The sequence below is a fragment of the Onychomys torridus genome, chromosome 5 (genome assembly GCF_903995425.1).
Source record: "Onychomys torridus chromosome 5, mOncTor1.1, whole genome shotgun sequence".
Lineage (NCBI taxonomy): Eukaryota > Metazoa > Chordata > Mammalia > Rodentia > Cricetidae > Onychomys > Onychomys torridus.
In genome coordinates, this window is record NC_050447.1 from 80,904,679 (window position 1) to 80,925,914 (window position 21,236).

The 21,236-nt window shown below is 38.7% G+C and overlaps 1 protein-coding gene across 1 annotated transcript in view; it reads left to right on the forward strand.

The window, feature by feature from the left end:
• Nucleotides 1-21,236, forward strand: part of Myo3a (myosin IIIA) — a 177,226-nt gene that overhangs the window by 48,151 nt on the left and 107,839 nt on the right. Inside the window, exon 8 of the mRNA XM_036188496.1 lies at nucleotides 3,103-3,258. Within this exon, the coding sequence (XP_036044389.1) occupies nucleotides 3,103-3,258 (156 nt within the window). The remainder of the gene's footprint in view (nucleotides 1-3,102; nucleotides 3,259-21,236) is intronic.

Here is a 21,236-nt window from a genome sequence, read left to right on the forward strand (position 1 = left end):
TTGAATGGTTTGGATGGAGGCTTTGGGGGAGGCTTTGGGGGTTGCCACTGGGATGTGAATCCTCCTCTTATCTGTTAATCAGCTCCAGGGGTTTCCAGAAGTCTCTACCATTTCCTTAAAAAAGAAAGGGAGGGAGGGAGGGAGGGAGAGGGGGGGGGGAGAGGGAGAGAGAGAAGGAGAGAGACAGAGAGAGAATCTGTATTATCTGCTAAGGGTTCAATGAATTTACTTCCACTTAAATAATGAACTCTGGGTCAAGTTCATTCACCTCTCTGCAGCCATGCTTCCAAGGACCCTTTATCACCGGGGAACATGCTCAGCTGCCTTTGCAGCCTCCAGCCTCGCCCTCTGCATCTCCTACCTGCTCTATTACACATGCAGTGGGTTATTTAACCCTTGATTGGTCTGCATGACTGGCTCTTAGGACAGCCAGGGGTATGTCAATGCAGTCAGTTCCTTTGAAGATCATATTTATCAAAAGCTTATGCATTTCAGAGAAGAATTTCCTTTGACAGCTGTTCAGCAGAAGTGATTTGTCTCTACACAATTAGAAGTGGGTCAGCCATTTAGAAAAATGAGGCCTGCTGAACTTCTTCACAATTTTTGCTGTTTTTATCTTAAACAAAGAAGATAAGGGATGACTCCTGGTTGTGATTGGGAGGAAAGGATGGTGATGACTTGATGTGCTGACCCACTCTGCATGTGTAGCCAGGGCACATTGCTGACACTGGGATCCTGACAATAAATCCATGTATGCTTCTAAAGATGAGAGACTAATGCTGGGCGGTGGTGCACACGCCTGTAATCCCAACACTCAGGAGGCAGAGGCAGGTGGATCTCTGTGAGTTCGAGGCCAAGCCTGGTCTACAGAGTAAGATCCAGGAAAGGCGCAAAGCTACACAGAGAAACCCTGTCTCAAAAAACAAAACAAAACAAAACAAAAACAAACAAACAAAAAAAAAAAAAAGATGGGAGACTTGGATAAAAGAGTTTGTGGGAACTCAATAGGGATTGATAACTTTTAAGTTTCCATGGGTGAGGTACCATAAGCATTTGCTATGCATGCCATCCTGTCATTCTTCAAGTCTCTGGAGAACATCAACTGATGTGGCTGAGATGCCCACAGTGACTATCTTGGGTTTCAAGAGCTTTGATTCAGACACTCAGTGGGTCCTGGCTTAGCTGACTCATTCCCCAGTGTTCCCCTAAGACTCACTTCCCATCTTCCCCAGGCAATTTGTATTGCAGCCTGTGTGCTGTTCTTTCCTCTCCCACTGGTGACATTTCCAATGTTACTGACTTACCTCTTCCAATGTCCTTCTGTCCAGCTGGACAATAGAGCACTATCCCCTTCTTTGTCACTGTCACTCCCGTGTCTAGCAGAGGCAGGTAGGCGTTGGCTATTTGGCAAAGTTGAACTTGAATAAAATAATCCGCCACTCTCCTTAGTGCAGATGCCACAGTGCTGTAGATGGAGAAACGGCTTCATTCTGTTCAACCAAATGAAACCAAAGAACACATGTTCTGGTTTCTAGACAGCACCAGCCTCATTCCATAGAATATTTTAGCATCCCTAGGGAAGGCTTTGGCTTAGCCCAATGAAATAACTTGTCAAGTTATCATCCCAGGAGGATCACTGATGCAGATTACTGATGGCACTGACTGAGCCAGGGACTGGAGGAGCTGCTGCTGCTCCTCCTCCTTCGCCATCGTCCTTCTCCTCCTCCTCTTCCTCTTCCTGCTCCCCTTCCACTTCCTGCTCCCCCTTCCACTTCCTGCTCCCCCTTCCACTTCCTGCTCACCCTTCCACTTCCTGCTCCCCCTTCCTCTTTCTCCTCACCCTTCCACTTCCTCCTCCTTCTCCTCTTCCTCCTCCCCTTCCACTTCCTGCTCCCCCTTCTTCCTCTTGCTGCTCTTCCTGTTCTCCTCCTCTCTCTCCTGTTCCTCCTTCTCCTCCTCTTCCTTTCCTGCTTGTTTTGAGGCAGTGGAGTTGAATCTAGGGCCTCACGTGTCCTAAGAAAGCACTCCTCCACTACTTGTTCTTGTTGTTGTTGCTTTAATTTGAGACAGTGTCTAAGTGACCCAGTCTAATCTTAAACTCATTCTGTAGTCCAGCTGAAGTTCTATGATTTTAGTCCTGTATCATCAGACCCAGCGTCTGCTTGTTTTCTCTTATTGATTTATTTTGATATCCCCAAATAACAGTCAATTTTTTTTCACAGTGGAGACATTGTATCTCAAGGTCAAAGGGATTTTAGAGCATTTCAGCCATTCATTCAATGCTTATAATCCTCTTGAGAAGTATGATTCCACTGTAATAATTCCACCTTGATAAGCACAAGAAAATCATACTAACCTGAGATCTCTTCCACCAATCAATCAAGGGATTTTTTTTTTTTTTTGCCCCACAGTGACTACTGAGAATTGGTAAAATCTTTCTTACAAATATTTGAAGACAGCTGCCATAGCTGAAAAAACATTGGACATTTATTCAAATGATACCATCCCAGACAAGTGTGTTCACTAACCTTATTTCTCCTCATGAATATGTCATGGTTGATCCTGTCCACTGATATGTTATTCATTAAAATATCTGCCACCTGACCTCATGAAATTCCTGCATGGAATCTTAGCCTTCTTAGCAGATTAACTTTCTATTGGGTTCTCAGAAATATATTGATTAAAAAGTCTTAAAAGCATGGTGAAATAAAACTAAAGAGTCTGTGATAATTTTATATAAACATTAAGGCTTCTAATCTTGAGTGGCTTGAAAATGAGACTTTGAAATGGAGACAGAATTTTATTTATTATATTATTATTATTATTATTATTATTATTATTATTATTATTATTCGCAGCATTACTTGCTGGGAAATGAATGGAAGTACTGGGTGATTGGACTGTGGTATCACTGCAGTATGATTCCTTACAGATATGGGCACTGTTACAAACATGTATCACATTGCCATTTCATATTTTTGAGATCTGTTTTGAATTGACATTTGTGAGAAGCATCAAGTCTGAGTAGATTTTTTAAAAATGAATGATAATTTCAAAACTCTAACTTATTTAATAATTACATATTCCCTTTTGCCAATGCAGATGCTTGACCAAAGATTATGAAAAGCGTCCAACAGTGTCGGATCTTTTGAAGCATAAATTCATTACTCAGATAGAGGGCAAAGACGTGATGCTACAAAAACAACTAATGGAATTCATTGATATTCATCAGTGTTTGGGAAGCACAGAGAAAGCCAGGTACCTAAACTGTTGTATCTCAGGTTTCAGAAACAAAGTGACTCAAGATTCCATAAAGATTTACTATGCAGTAGTTGCTAAGGCAAAAGGAACTCATGTGTTCTCAGTGGAACTTGAATTTAATGGGATATTTGCATGGAAAGCAAAAGTCACTTGTTGAGTCCAGGTTCCATCCCCCATAGTGTTGAAAATGCTTGGAGCATTTTTAAAAATGACTTTATCAACACGAAAAATTATAATTTATAACAGATAAATAGCACTGGTATGTATGTTAGTATTGCTTTTCATTTATTTATTTTTTTTCTGCAAAGTGGGATATCTTACATGGGAAGGGGAAGGTTGGGAAATGGGATGGATATGGGAAGTTTCTGTCATAGGCCAACACCTGACTTAACAAGTCACCCAGACCTTTGTTCAGCTGTTCTGAGGAATGAAGATACATGTGTGCATGACCACTTCTGAGAAAAACTCCCCAAACACTGGGGAGCATTTTTTGCAACTGTTATATTTGGCAGTGTTGAAATGAATATTAAATTGTGAAAAACCTGAATTATAATATTTTAAAGTTTTGCTTCTGAATATAATGTTTAGAAGTATTCAGTTACCTCAGCTAGTGGGCATAGTCACTTAGGAGCAACATGTGTTCTTCAAATCAATTCAAGTCAACTAAGAAGAAGAAGGAACTTGGTGAACCATATGGGCATCTCATAAGAACTGAGATGAAGGCAAAGGGCTGGCTTAGGCATGTAGTAAAGGAATCAGGACACCCCATCATCTTCCTCAAGAACTGTCTACTACTGAAGCCTACTTACCTGGCCCCAGCATTGCCTGCAAAGTGGATTCCTGATTGCCTCCAACACTCACAAACTGACTTTGAGCTTCTCATCACTCTCCAAGGTTTGGAACCTCCCATAACCATCTATCTGATTATTTATGCCTTGGCCGTAGGCCTGAGCGCTAGTTAAAGTTTGTGGCAGAAATCGTTTGGTACCATTTTACTTGTATCCAGGGAGAGGCAGAGTCCTACCCATGAGCCATTTTTTGGAAATTCTCCTCATCTCAGAAAGGTATTATGAGCATGGAAATGGTGGATGGATATCCATTCTATATAATATTATGCATATATATAGTATAATATTCTACAGAATATAACTTCCTAAAATACTTTACAAAACTTGAAGTTTTACCTAAAAATATTATTTAAGCTATGATTTACATTCCTTAGGAGATATAGCTCAGCATCCAGTTAAATGATAACAGTTTTGAATTAAAATGTCCTTTTGTGGTATTAGGAATTAGCATATTATTTTAATTTTTTCATATTTATTTAATAATCAAAATCACTTCAGTATTTTACTTTGTGACCTCCATATGCTCATGTGGATTAACACTGATGTGTATGAATCACTATTCTGCATATGATTTCACAGAAGCAAACATACAAGGTTTTAGTTATTCAAACACAGTTGTTGCTTAGCCCCCAAATACCTGTCTTGGTGGCACTATGTTAATTGTCCCTCTTGACCCATAGATTCAATTGAATGTAGAGAATAAGACAACTTTGAGACACATGTCCAAGGATTAACAAATGAAAGATAAACTGAAAACTTGTTCAACCATTTTGCTACAGTGCCTGGTACAAGCTTTCAAACTATTTATCAGGTGTGAGACTTTATGCAGTGTAAAGTGACACAAGCAGGATTTTAATTTTACAAGACAGAACAGTGAGCTAAGAAAGCAGGAAACCCAAAAGGAAGTAATAAAAAGGCCTATTTCAACAACACATACCTGATGACTCCATTTCCTTTCCATTTCCTACGCAAGCTAATAGTTCTCTAGAGGCTTTTACAGGTATGGTGGGGACGCGTCACCTTATGGAAAATTTGCTATCTTCCTTAGCAGATGAGACTATAAGAAGATGTGCTAGTTCTTACAAGAGCATTCTGTTCAGTTTCCCTTCTCCATGTGAATGTCTCCAAACCTGAACCTTTGCCACCCCATCCCAGACTACTTCCTTGTCCCCTTTCTTCAGATTGACACCCTCCCTCATCTATTATGACAACCAAACCCTGAGATTATCTCGACAGACTCCTGTTCTCTTCTTCTACTTTCCATTTTCAGTCAAAAGCAAGACTCAGTTCTGGCAAAAGTTTTCAACAGGAAGATCTGATGAGTGGAACCTTTGAGAATCTGCTTGGGGGGTTACTCTCTAGTAGATAAATAGGACTTGCATGTAAATAACCATTAAGCAAAGTAACAAGCATCAGCTCCATAAAAGATATCCAAATTATGTCTTGCGGAAGTCCAAAAGACAGATTTTTTATTTTTTTGCTAGCAGGGACAGGAAAGCTTTGAGTAGGTACTACAAGGGATAAACTGGCTTGTTCTTCTGAAAATAGAGTTGCCACAAACTGAACATTCTTGATCAAAATTACAAGAGTAAAATGTGCTCACAGGAAGTCATATACTTATGCCCTTATGCTCTGAAATTGGATTTGAGAGCTATAGAGACCAGACAACACTGAAATTTGGAGAAGTTGGACCTGCATCCTTTGCAACAGAAGGCAGGGACCTATCCCAGCTTACAAATCTTGTGTGTACTTCTAGACAATCACCTTTTCTTGATTCCAAAAGTTAATATTGCCTACCCCAAGACAGACATTGCTGTAATTTCACAGGCATCTTTCTTGTTAACTATAAGGCATTTTGCTTCTTGTGTTTATTCTTGACTTTAAGTTATTGCAATTTTTGGAGGCAAGAGAGCTTAGTGCATCTAACATCTACATTTAAGCGTGTTTGGCTGGGACTTGAACTCCTACCATCCTCATGAACCATGGTAGATGAAACCCTTGCAGATGTCCAATTTTCATTACAGACACTTGGGTTCAGCCACCAGGATGGCATCTCCATCCTCAAGTAAGATTCACAACAGTTAAACTAGGGACCCAGATAGACATATTTCTCTTTACCCAGCTAAGGTGTGTCTTAATTATATGGCTTTAAAAATGAGGTAAGAACTATGGGTATCTCATATTAGCAAAGATTTAAGAGAACACAGCCCAGAGTTGGCTTTTATTCAAATAGAAATCTGTCAACTCCATTGCTGTGACTAGTTGCTAGTCTAGAACAATAATAGAAAAGAAAAAGCAGTTCACGGAGGCAATTCTAGTATTAACAAAGGCTGGTGGTGAATACTAAGTGTTAAAAGGATGATAAATTACCTTTGGGCCTGGTGTATAGTTAGCAAGGGTGATGAGCAGTTAGCAATTAGTGTTTGCATGTTTGGGCATTAGAAATCTCTCAGTTTATGTATAAATATATGGTATGGATGTGGGTTCTCTTAAGTTGTTTGGAGTTAAGCAGCTAGATAAGTGTTCTCTTGTGGAGGTCCTATAAGTAGCTCTACTCCTAAGCAACACTAGATAAAAGAATTCAAGTAGGCAGGGAAAGAAAATATCTGATATGAGCCTGTGAACGCTGTATTTCCAAGAGTGAGTTGTGATGATTCCCCAAAACCAACTGAAGAACATTCACATCATCTGTTGCTGTCTATGCTGAATCACTGCTGGAGGAAACTGAGTGAAGGGATGTAAGCTCACACAACAGATGCCACAAGGCAGAGGCACTGGATCCAGATGACGCTTGGCCTTAAGATCTGTCTAAATCCACAACACTTTTTGAGTTTCCAAAAAACCATCATACAAGCCTAGGTTGTTATTGTGTGTTTCCTTCTTTTGATATCTAGAGAACTTGAATCCTGCTCAAGTCATCACTTAAGCATGATCTCTCAGACTGATGCTTTTTATGAGTTTCTGTATTCTTTGCCATTGCTGGCCAATCACACATGATGTGCAGTACTTTTTGTTTGCTGTTTAACTTCTTTGACATATTTTGTATGGTTTATTCAGAATCATTATTTAATCCTAACTTCAGTCTGTCTTTGACAAACTGTAATTAAGGTTTATGTTGCTTAGTAAGGCAGTCACTGGTCAATTTATGTTTATGTGTTCCCTATGACTTTTGAGAGAATTTTATTGAGAGCAAAGACTGTGCTGACAGAGAAAGTTAAAATGGACATCATATTCAGAGTGTATTTCAACCATTTGGGAAAATGGTTCTCAACCTTCCTAATGCTGCTACCTTTTATATAGACCCCCATGTTGTGGTAACCTCCAACTATAGAATTATTTCATTGCCACTTCACAACTGTAATTTTGCTACTGTTATGAATCATAATGTAACTATCAGGTATGCAGGATATCTGATATGTGACCCACAAAAGGGTCACAACCCACAAGTTGAGAACCACTGATTTGGGATGTCATCATTTAGAAAATTTGGATAATGTGCTGATTCACCAGTGTTAATTGTCCACATGATGATCATCATCACTTCTGTGATGCAGTTGGGATTGTGCACGAATTGAATCTAAATGAACCTGTGGGTTTTCTTCTTCTTCTTCTTCTTTTTTTCACTAAAGTTTAAATGGCTAAAATCATTTTGGTCCAACTCTAGGTGATCTCTATTTCTTGTCCTTTGCTATAAAGGATGAAGTTAATCCAGTTTTACTTCCTTATCTACATCTCTGTATCATCACACTGTCCTTTGACATTGTCTCTGTTTAACAATCTTAGGGCTTCTGTGACCATAATTTCTAATGATCATAACCCTTTTTACATTTAAGTCAATTCAGTGGTCACCACAATTTTTCAGCTGTTTTGTTTTGAAACATGTCCTCTCTGTTTTTAATTCACTACACAACATACATTGTCTTGTGTTTACTTTTAAAATACCTTGAATGATTGAGCATATAACTTAGTTTAGTCAGTTGAAAGATACTTAAGAGGAATATGTCCTTTCTTCAGACATTACAAATGATTTCTCTCTTATCTGCTTAGCAGCATGCATTATTCTGGAGGTAGTGAATTTTCCCTCTGGTTTCCTAACTAGCTTTATTCAGTGAGGAATTCTTGAGATTTGAGGGAGCTTTATCAACCCTCAAGTGGATTCTTCCTCATCAGCCTCACTTGCCTTGTTGTGTGTTGCTGCTGGCTTCCTCTGGCTCCTGGAGCTAATCGATCATTTGTTCTTTACCCCTTCTCTTTCTGGGAACTGAGTCCTATTCAATGCTACATCTTCATCCTTCTCTATCATGATTTTATTTTCTCAATTTTTTTTTAGGATGTAACCAGTTCAGTTTTTATCTCTTTCTCTGTGTAATTTCTTCCTAAGGTTTTATGGGCTCTCTTTTTAAAGTTTTGCTTTATTAATGAGAGGTTGCATTCAAAATGTCCTTGAGAGATAGAGAACATTTTTATATGAACTTTAGTCATGATTCTGCCTGTGGTGCTTCTCTCTATCTGCCTGTGGTTTATATGCACCTTTTCTCCATCATTTTCTTTGTATTTTTTTTGTTTGTTTTTTGTTAAAGTATATATGGATATCTCTGTTCCTGAGTGGCACTGTGAACAGACATGTTGTAGTACAATTAAAATAAAATTTGAAACAAAACCACTGTGGGATTTGTGGAAGGGTGGTTATAGACAGTTAAGTTCATCCTCATGAACACTCTTGAACCAAAGCTGTATTTTTATTTTGCTCTCTGGTCTTTCCTTGATCCCATCCCAGGCAGTACCAGGCATGTTACACTCCCTGTAGCTGACATAAATGGAGACCTAAGCCACTTGTATAGCAAGTGTTGGATCCAGTGAGTCGTCTCCCTACAGCAGAGTGTTTCCTAAGGAGAGTAGTCAAGGTTTAAAGGGGAATATTCTATCTTTGAGCAGAATTCAAGACGATGTTTCCCTCTTCCCTTGCTGCTAGCCATGTAAAAGTTCATTGTTTGCTGTTCAGTTGCCCTGACCTCATTTGCTTCCTCTTTTTTTCATAATCCCTGCAAAAAGAAGAGAGGGAGTGTGGGGAGGAGACAGAGGAGGAGAGGAGAAAGAAGAGAAGGAGGGGAATAAATAAAAGAAAAGGGGGAAATAAAAAGTGCCACACTTAGCAAGTTTGGAAAAATTTTGAATCACTGTGAGGTCAGAGATCATTCATATGTATTTATGTATATATATAAAGCCCAGCTGTGCTATGTGTATACACAGCTGGGTTTTATTTTGAGTGAAAAATCTAAAGTCAAATTCATAATATCTTATCAAAAAGAAAGAAAAGGAAATACATAAATATCAAACTATGGAAATTTGGAATAGGTTATTATTACTTGTAGTTGATTCTTATATAAATTTGTAATACTGCATTCTATTAAAATCATGTGATAATGTGTGTGTGTGTATAAAATGTGAGTGTGTGTGTGTGTGTGTGTGTGTGTGTGTGTGTATGTGTGTGTGTGCAGTCACCACTTAGCATTTACAGGCAATCAATTCGGGGGCTCTGCACAGGTGACAAAGTCCTTGGACACTCAGATTCATTATGTAAATAATCTATGTACAACCTCTTATGTATTTTAAATGACCTCTAGATTATAATACATACAAATGTTATTAAATGGTTGTTATATTGCATTCCTTAAGAAATGATTACACAAAAAGTATTTACACAAGTTCTGTACAGATGCCATTTTTTCCAAATATTTTCAGTATGGATTTATTGAATTCATTAATTCAACATCTGTGTCTATAAAGAGCCATATTTAGGTGTGTGTGTTACATATACATGATATACATGATGTATTATATATATATATATATATATATATATATATATATATATATATAGCCTAGGCTGTTCAAAATGTAATGTTGGTAGTGTTCCCAATTATGAATGATAATGTAATTCCTTGTATTTATTCACATAGGGTGGAAGGTAGTTATGTATTCCATTGGAGGAGTGCTGAATTTAGCATACCAAGTAAATACAAATGTAGAGTTAATTGAGTAGGCAGTCTGATATAAGTCATCTGTACTTTGAGGGAGGGATTCATGTTGGAGATGGCTTTTGAGTCATTTGTTGAAGTGTTCTATGGAATGGCATTGAATGACCTTATAGCAACAATAAAATGTGAAGGTTGAAGATGGTGTTCTTAGAGAAACCCAAATTTAGAGACAAATAGATGAACAAGGGCTGGGAAATGGGAGAGTGTAGCTCTTGGAGGAGGGAACAAGAGGAATGTGGTCTCTCACAAGCCATGACATGGATGTATTAAGAAGAGAAGACTCACCTTTGCCAAATAATGACAAACATGGAGTTCTGTAATGATTTTGGCAAGCAAAATAGAGAGAAATGAAGAAAAATAATGAGATAAAGATATATGAATGTGAACTTGCTTAGAGGTAGAGCTGTGAAGGGGTGAGGAGGAAGAGAGGCTGGGAAAAGGGGGATCAAAGGAGAGAGCTTTTACCAGTGAGAGGTCCTAGATTACTGGGTGCCCATGGAAGGACTGGGCTACCATACACAGGAGAGGAGATGGCCACAGCAGTGAATAGAGGAAGCAAACACACAGCTAAATACTTGGCCATTGCTTAAGGTAGAGCAAGTTCCTCCATTGGAACCAGGAGGTAAACAGTAACAACAAAAAGATGAAATGATTTCTACTTGATTGTGATTACTCAGTGAAGCATGAGCTATGATCTTTAGCTGGGGGTTCCAGTTTTCATGCTTTGATATGTAAGTTTCCAACCACATCCTCCCTTCCAGCCCAACTACAAGTTAAATGAATATATATTTATCTCTACATACCCAGATGGAAATTCATCTGTGAGGAAGATTTGGGTCTCTGTGAGTGGAGAGGGCAGTTAAAACTTTAGTAGAGACTGGGCAATTACACCATCAACTGCTCTCTACTTCTCAGGTTGGGCAGGTGTTTCGCTCTTTTCCGCCATCAATTCAAAATGACATTCTTAAGGCAAAGGAGCTAAGAAGCAGAGAAATGAAAAGCAGTCTTCCAGGGCACAGCACTGAGAGTCTGAATCCCCATTGGTACTAACAGTTGTCTCTGTTACTGAAATGTAAAGATGGATAAGGAAACCAACACAAAAGCACTGATGAGATTTCTGTTTGACAAGGATTGCTCTTCTACCCCTGTGGCTCCTGGATCACCTCAGATGATACAAGTTGCTATTTACACAAGTATTTTTAACCAAAGTAAAAGCAAACAAAGCTGTTCCTTTACAGCCGAACAACTAAATAGTAAAGATGAAAATTTTAACTTCAGGGCAGCAGGGGTTATTTCATTTTTCAGTGTGTAGAACTAAAATACGCAGAGAACTATAATAACTACCCCTGAGGGTGTAGGTGACCTTTGACAACACGAAGAAATTATTTATAGTCTGGAGCTATGTCTCTCCAGTATTACAGAGTAAACGGGAAGTATGGTCTGGTTCACAAGCTGTACTTGTCACAAGAGAACAGAAGTCTTACAGAAGGAGTTTGGCTCTGCTTCCTCTGAGTCTTAAAGAAAGCAAACATATAATAAAGTAACAAGAATGTCAACCAGTTCTATAAAATGAAGACCAGAAAAAAGATATTAAACATATAAAATCACCCTGAAATACACATTTACATTCTATTTGAGCATTTAAATTGTTCATAAGAAAGAATTTTTTTAAAAAAATGAAAATAAGTTGTCTTCAGTTCTACAATAATGAACATTTACTGTAAGTAAATATTCACCTGTTTGCCCAAGAAATGTATTTTGGGCACTCACCATATACAAGAATCTGCTCAGGGAGAAGGTAAGATTATCAGTCATAAATCAAAACAACTCTGTTTGGCAAGGCTTAAGTGCCTATGGGAAGCTCAGACAATGTATATAATATATGAGTAAGAGACATATTGTACTAGGTAGTTATGCACACTAAATTAATGCCAGAAGAAAAAAATGACAGGAGGATTAAGAGTATGGGGAGTATGATTCCAGCTTGGACCTCTTCTCCTGGGGTGGTATATGATCTTGTAACTCTAGCTGGACAGCAGAAAGTCATAGCAGGGCAGCTGATGTAAAAGTGGTCTGGGTGTTAGAGACATTGCCAGCATGGAGCCACTGGTCTAGAGAGTAGTGAGTAAGGAGATTAGATAGATAAATTTGAAAGAGAGCAAGGAGGAGTATATGGTAGGGCTTGGAGAGAGGGAAGGGAAGGGAGTAATGTAATTGTATCACAATCTCAATAACTAAAGAAACACTAGAAAATTACAGAAGGCAGGAAGAACAACAGAGTAGAGTTGGAGTCAGACATAGGAACTTTTCTTTGCGTGACACCTAAGGATACTGACTTGTGTTTCAAAAGACCACCCTCACTGTTTGCAGTAATTCAGACACACTGGTAAGGAAGAGAATGTCTTACAAGTCAACCATATTCTCTTCCCCTTAAACTTATAAGCACAGAGTAACAGTTATCTCTGTTATTTCTCTTGCCATTGTTCCCAATACATTCACAAACACAACTTCTGTAAAAGCTCACTCCACCCAACTTCCAGTTTAATATGTAAGAGAACTCAGAGGCCATCACTCTACCCAGCAGCTAGCAAGAAGGCGAACAGATCATCACCAATTCTTGAGTCTATCACAGAAGATTACAAGGGGAGCTGCCACTGGCTGACTTGAACTGATGAGCAGGCAGATGAGGAGAATTTCTTCTTACTGAGAAGAACCCATGAGTAGATGCCTCTTCTAGAAGTGGGCTGGGATGACAGGCAGTGTTTGATGAATTTGTGGAAACGCTGTTCTGGTGAGTTGGAGGGTGAGTTGAAGAGTTTAAAAACAACAGGGATCCTAGTCCCAAGGACCCCCACACTTCTGTTTCGCTTCTAGTAGCTCAAGCAGGTTCTCAGAGTAAATACTAGAAAATATCAGAGGGAGAGAATCAAATGAGTTCAAGAGAATGTATTTTACCAAAGTGCAGGCTAGCAAGCCTTGGGATCCTTAAGCTTCATCAACATGGAGGAAGGGAAATAATCAAACTTACTACCTTTCTCCAGTCATCCTGTCCAAGAACTGGAGGGGAGGTAAGAAGTAAGAGAATCATAAGCCCTTGCTAAGTTCCCAGGGCAGATGTGCTGGTTCATTTGGAGGCTCAGACTGGATCAGCATGGAGGACTACTGCAAGCTTTGATGATTCCCACACCCTCCCTCCATGTTAACAAAGGCCAGTGTATAGGTGTTCTTTTGACCCAGTGCATCTAATCTGCTTATTAAGAAAAAAAAAATACCAGACCTAAGTAAAAGGGGAATACACATACATGGACAACAACATTGGGGAAAAAAAAAACAGAATAAGTATTATAGGAAGACTTAGAGTTGGTGGGCATATTGAGATCAAGAACTCATACACAGAATGCCTAAAATAGGAAAGAATATCTAAAATTCAGTGATCCAAACTTCTACTATAGGCAGCTACAAAGGCAAACTAATTTTAAAGTGTGCTGAAGAAAATTCATAATTAAAAATTACTGTAGAAATCAATGACGTTGAAAACAGGAAATCAAAGCAGGATATAAGTAAACCAAAAGCTGGCAATTCAAAATGATCGATAAAATTGTTAAGACTCTATCCAGGATAACTAAGGGGGGGAAGGACAAAATTACTATTAGGGTTATCAGAAACAAGAGGGAAACCATTGCTACAGGTCCCCTGGACATTAACAGCACAAAAAAGAAATCTGAAGAACTGGGTTTCATCCAGGGGAGGTAAGGTTGCTTCAACATATGCAAATCAACAAAGGTAACACAAATAAATGTAAAATAAATAAATAGACAAGAAAGACAAATCACACAGTCATCTCAACAGATGCAGAAAAGGGCCTTTGACAAAACTCAACATCACTTTATGATAAAAATTCAGAAGAACATAGGAAAATAAGGACCATACTTGATTGTAAGAAGGATATATGTAACAGACCTACAGCGGGCATTATTCTAAGTCAGGAAAAGTGAAATGCATTTCTTCCAAATCCGGGAAGATGACAATTGTGCCTGGTCTCATCATTGCGCTTGTTCAATATAGTGATCAAATTCTTAACTAGAACCATAAGACAAGAGTGGGAAATTAGAACAAAAGGATCCAAACAGAAGTCGCACTACACAAAATCAGCACACCCAAATCAGTAGCTTTTCTCCATAGCAATGGTGAGCTCGGCAAGAGAGAATCAGGAGTAAATTCCAAGCCATAATAGTTTCAAATATAAAAATGAAATACCTAGGCATAAACCTAACCAAGGAGGGAAAAGACCTCCCCACAAGCTTATGAATCTTCTAAAAAGAGCACAGGGAATCTTCCCAAGAATTGACATGAAGGGTTACATGAAATTAGAAGCTTTTGCATAGAAAACAAAACAATAAACAATAAACATCAGCAGAGTGGAGAGATAACATACCAAATCTGAGAAAAGTTTTGCCGACTGTCCACAAGACAGGAAATTAGTAGACAGACTATTAAGAGTTAAAAATTAAACACCAAAACCCAAATCAGCCAATCAATGAATGAGCAAATGAACTGAATAGACAATTCAAAAAGAAGAAGAAGAAGAAGAAGAAGAAGAAGAAGAAGAAGAAGAAGGAGAAGAAGAAGGAGAAGAAGAAGAAGAAGCAATAAAAATGGAGGAAAAAAACCAAACCCAAACTTCAAATCATGTTCAACAACTACATTGAAGTCCCTCTCCTCCTTGTCAGAATGGCTAGCCCTGAGCATAGGAAGACCCGAAAAAGCTGCAAGGGTGAAGCAGAGAGACGGAACTTAATGACACTGATGGTGGGAATGTGTGGTAAGGGGTGAAGTCACAGTGAAACTCACCGTGGAATTTCCTCACAAGAGCAGAGCAAGAAAGACACAGCCCAGTTATACCACTGAGTCCCTGCTCACAAGACACCACATCAGTGTAAAACAGAGAAGCTCGCCCAAGGCATGGTGCCACACCATTCACAATATCTGAGAACCGGAACCAGCCTATGTGCCCACCAGCAGATGAGTAGGTAAACATCAGGTGGTAGATATGCACAATAGCTGAGAAGAAAAATAAAGTCCTGACAGTGGGAGAAAAACAAATGCATCTGGATATCATTGTATTAAACAAATAAGATAGACTGAGAACGACAAATGCCATGTTTTCTCTCAGATATAGAACCTGGATTTGAATTACACACACCATCATGGAGGTGGAGCAGATGTTAGAGGGAGAGAGAGAAATTTGACAGCCTGAATAAAAAGGACAAATTCCTTGAAAAATGCAATCTGTCAAAGTTCAAAGAAGGAACATTTGAATTTGCATATATCTGTGTCTACTGGGCAAATTAAAATAATAACTGTTAACATTCAAAAGTTGAAAGCAGCAGACCTATATAGTTTAGACTTAATTCTACAAAGTATTAAAGAAAGAAAACTTAATTTTTAAAATCATTTTGAAGTATTTTCTATACTTTCCCAGAAGACAGAAGCATAGAGAATATTTTACAGCTAACCTCACAAGGCTGCATTAGAGCCTTAAGACTGGAACTAGACAAAGACACAAGAAAACTACTAATCAATATATCTTATGAATATAGAAACAAAAATCACAAAATTTTAGCAGATAGAGTATATAGAATAGTCATTGTCCTGTAAATAGATAGCTAGAAAATGAGGTATTATTCCTTGCTCTAAAACAATAAGCTATTGAGTCATAAAGACATGAATAAAACTTAAATGCATTTACTGAATGAATCCAAACTGTAAAATGTTATATTTTTATATTATTTCATTTTGATGGCAATAAAAATACTGGTAACAGCGCCTATTGTACAGGGGAAAAATAGACAGGACAAAGAGAAACATTTGGAGCTATTAACTCTGTAAGACATCATAATTGTGGATACATGCTGGCATGTATCATACACCTGGAAAAGTCTATAGAATGTCCTAGAACCTGTTACTAACCCTTCTGTGACATATGGGCTTTTGAGATGATTTACCAGTGTGAGCTCACTAATATACCACTGTGATGTGGAGGTGTGTTGACAGTGAGGAGCATGTGCCCTCATCAGGGCAGAGGGTGGTTAGGGAACCTCAGTACCTTCCTTCCAACTTTGCTATGGATTGCTCAAAAAAACAAACCAAAACCAAAAACAAAACAACAACAACAAAAAAAAAAACAGAGTATCAATAAAAAAATAAATAAATAACAAACACTCTTAAATCACATCTGTTTGGAGTAGGCTCACACTTCTTCTAGGACCCTGGCTAATGCAAGCAGTCAATCCATGGCTTCCCTCCTACCCCAGGCCACTGATTCCTAGTCACAGAGCGTACAGGCAGGTTCACAGTGTGTCTCCACTGGACCATGAAACTACACGAGTTACTCTGCTTGGTTACAGATGCCTTCTAACTTACTTACAGTGCGCCTGTCTAAAATAGCATCTACCCTTCATACTTTCAGGGTCTATTGATTGCCCCCTCTTTTTCCTCTTTTTTATTTAAGAAAATTTTCCATTCATTCTACACACCAACTGCAGATTTCCCTCCCATCCCTCCTCCCACTTCTCCCAAGGTTCCCCCCAAACCCGCCCTCCATCCCCTCCTCCAAAAGGGTAATGGCTTCCATGGTGAGTCAGCAAAGCCTGGTACATTCAGTTGAGGCAGGACCAAGCTCCTTCCCCCTGAATCAAGACTGAGCAAGGTGTCCCACCATAGGTAATGGGCTCCAGAAAGCCAGCTCATGCACCATGGATAGATCCTCATTCCACTGCCAGAGGACCCACAAGCAGATCAAGCTACACAACTGTCTCCCATATGCAGAGAGCTATAGTAATAAAAAAAAAAAGCTTGATATTGTCATAAAAACTGACATGTGGACCAAAGGAATCAAACTGAAATCCCTGACATTAATTTACACACCTATGAACACCTGATTTTTGACAAGGAAGCCAAAACTGTACAATGGAAGAAAGAAAGCATATTCAACAAACGGTGCTGGCATAACAGGATGTCAACATGTAGAAGACTGCAAATAGATCCTTATCTATCACGATGTACAAAACTCAAGACCAAATGGATCAAAGACCTCAACATAAATCCAGTTACACTGAACCTGATAGAAGAGGAAGTAAGAAGTAGCCTTGAACGCATTAGCACAAGAGACCACTTCCTAAATATAACACCAGTAGCACAGACACTGAGAGCAACAATTAATAAATGGGACCTCCTGAAACTGAGAAGCTTCTGTAAGGCAAAGGACACGGTCAATTAAGACAAAACAACATCCTACAGAATGGGAAAAGATCTCCACCAACTCCCCATCTAACAGAGGACTGATCTCCAAAATATATAAAGATTTTGGTTTTTCAAGACAGGGTTTCTCTGTGCAGTTTTGGTGCCTGTCCTAGATCTCACTCTGTAGATCAGGCTGGCCTCTAATCCATCACAGCATACAAGTGTATTTTCCTATGATTCCTTACCTGCTCCCATTTCTCTCACCTCCTGGGGAAAGTCCCATGTTGCATGAACTTCTAAAGGTCTTATAATAAAAACCTGGAGCCAAATATTGGTATAAATGCTGAAAGATCAGAGAGACAAAGGAGCAAGCCACTAGAGACACTTCTCATCAAATCCTCAGGCTGAATAGAAAGCGAGATCCTATCTCCACGAAACCCTTGAGTCCTCAGCCAAAAAGTTTCTAGTTCCTGTCTCCTCACACCTTATATACTTTTCTCTACCCAACTATTTCACTTCCTTCCTAGTGCTGGGATTAATGACAGGTGTGCTTTCCAAATACTGGTAGCAAAGGCATGAGATCTGGAGTGCTGGGATTAAAGGCATGTGATTCCCAAATACTGGGATTAAAGCTTTATGCCACCACTGCCTGGCTCTGTTTTCTCTCCTAGACTGAATTAATCTCATGTAGTCCAGAATGGCCTTGAACTCACAGAGATCCAGATGGATCTCTGCCTCCCAAGTGCTAGGATTAAAAGTGTGTGCTACCACTGCCTGGATCTGTTTTCTTTCCTAGACTGAATCAATCTCATGTAGTCCAAGGTGGCTTTGAGCTCACAGGAATCTAGACAGATCTCTGCCTCCTGAGTGCTAGGATTAAAAGTGTGTGCCACCACTGCCTGGACTCTATGTTTAATCTAGTGGCTGGCTCTGTCCTCTGATCCTCAGGCAAGGTTTATATGATACACAATATATCTCCACAGTCCCAATTTTCCCATCTGTGATTAAGCTCCCAGGTTTCTTGGTTCTTCCCTGGGGCTTCCTGCAGCACATCATCAGGATTCTCCTCTCTGCTGGACCTATATTATTTTTGGTTTGTGAAGTCTTGTATATCCTAAGTTGTTTCTTCTAAGATGTATTCCAATTACACTTTACTGTCATCTTCTCCAATGGAAATTTTAATGTGCAGAACTCTTCTTCACTTATATTGTATTAATCTCTTGAAAGTAAGATGATCTAGTTATCCTATGACTGCACTTCACTATTTTGTTTTTCTGGATCCTTTAACTCTATTGTTTCCTCTCTTTGAAATGCTTTTCTCTTTAGTTTTCATGACATCTGACTTTTTCCTGTCTTCACCATCATCACACTCAGTCAACAGTACCATCCTCACAGTGGATACAGAGAAGATAGAGATTTGAGAAATGTTAAGGGGTTAAAGTGATGTCATTTGGTGATGTAATTGATATGGGTGAGAGATAGAGATTCCTGGTGTGTACAGTTAGATGGATGGTCAATGAGGTAGGATGAGTTTCAGACTTTTAAGGAGAACCATGATTTGTTTCTGAATATTTTGGATTTAACTACTCTTGAGACACCTGTATTTATCAAAGTCATGCCCTCCTCTGACCTCATTTCCTGGGCTTCCAATCAAACACTCTAGCCTTCCACCTTCTGTGTGTAACAGATCACTACTGGAGTACATGCTCTACACATGCTGTTCTTTCAGAACTATCAGCCACCATTCACCCACATACCTACACACACTCCTGCACAGGTTGCTGGAATCCTACTCCAACTTAAATCTAGATATGAAATCTTAGTACCCTACTCAGTTCTCCAGAATGGATTCAATCATCCTCTCCTTGTCATTTCTGTAACAATTATATTGTTTCTGTTTTGACACTTTCTATATACCTTGTGTGGCTTTTAAATATTTGTGTTTATATAGTTCATACAATCAAACTTGATTGAGTGGAACATCACCTAGTTCAATGCCTTCAACATAATGAGGTATCAATAAATATGGATTGGGTTAAACTACATACATACTTAGATTTGTGTTCAAACAACATAGATACAGAGAGGTTCAAATGAAAGTGATGCTAAAAATCTGTAGATCACTTTTTATGTAGATTTGAAGTAGCATAAATTTCATATAGTTCTGCAATATATCACTTGGAATGTACCCAAATCTGACAGATCAGTGTATACAAATTTTTAAAATGACTTGATGCTAGAGACATGAAGTTGGCCAGAACTATAAATCATCATGGTTGAGGAGATACTCAATAATGCAAGAAAATTCCATTTGGTTAGTCTCGTGAAAAACTAGGTCTTCATTTTTAAAATACTCAGTATTATACCTTATCATGTAGAGGATGGTTTGTCTACTTAAACATCAGAACATTTAGTTTATTTCAACAAGCATATTATCATGTTAAAGGTAATGATGAAAGCCTCCAGTAATCTTCCACATCTTTGAATCCACAGATGGGAATGTGCAGGAAACTAGGTAGAAATTATGAGCATATATCCACTTAACTAAATGTGAGAGCTTCACTTGGGTATTCTGTCCAGTTTTCTAATGATTCCATAGGATGGGTGTATCTAGGTCTACCTGTAAGGATAAGTGGAATTTTCCCACACATTGACGGGAAACAGTTCTAAGCAGAGAAAACAGAGAGGGTGTAGTACAGAGTTTTTAAAGTATCTGGCCTGTTGGAGAATTCTCTGCCCAGAGATGGGCAGAGATACTAAAAGTGCTATAATGTTGTGAAGGCTATGAGTTGCATGCCAAGGAAATTTTCAGTTTTTCTATAGACAATTAGGCACCACCTGGGATTATTAAGCATCATAGTAACCACATTTTGCCTAAGTTTTTTGACAACCGGTACCAAAAGTATCACAGAAAATGACTTAACAGAAAGGCAGGCTGGGGCCTCAGCCAGCTAAATATCGATCTCTCTGCTCTTCACCAGCTGTTCCTTGTCATTCTCCAACAACAGTTTTTATGCTAAATGGACTCATAATAATGGATGAAAAGTTTACAGTCTGTCCTCAGCTAAATGGATAATTTGACTTCTTTTTCCATTTTTAAAAGAATATAGCAAAACAAATTAATCTTTTCAGATAATAGGGGAATTATAAGTTGATACTTTCTGGATTCAGCAAATATGAGGGAAAACTATGCACAAATCCTGCTAGAGGGGTCAGGAAGTATCCTGCATAATTTCTTTCCTGATGAACAGGCTTTATATCCAATTAGGTTGGTTACCACAGAAATATAAGTGCCCCTCTTGCATCCTCAGGTACAACTTGACCTGCTGGCCGTTGTTGAGGATTATGGGCATTACACCTCAACAGGACTACTGATTGCTTTCCTTCTTAGCAGCTTGCATAGAACCCTCTGGATCTACAAAAGTACCATTGAGTTTGTCTTGTAATGGCTATCTACTGCTTGGCATATGACTTATTATTAAGTGTCGTTAATATACCCAATGACACTCCATTGGAGGAAATTAATTATTCCTTTGCTGGCAGGTGACAGTTTCAGAGAGCTTCTTCGTTAGAAGTGAAAACCTTGTGGCCAAAACTGAAATGAGTTTTCTATGTACTCATTTAATATTTCAAAATTTTGTAATTTATATTAAAATTTGAAAATGACTTCTAACATACCAGTGGCCTAACAATATGTCAGAAAGAAATCAGACATCATGTGAATTCAGGTGTTCCAAACTCATCAGCCTATAATAGTTTCAACCACATATAGGAATGTCAATAATACCTCATATTTTTAATAAGTTTACATCCTTTCTTTCCCATTTCAAATGTCTCAAGAAGGGTT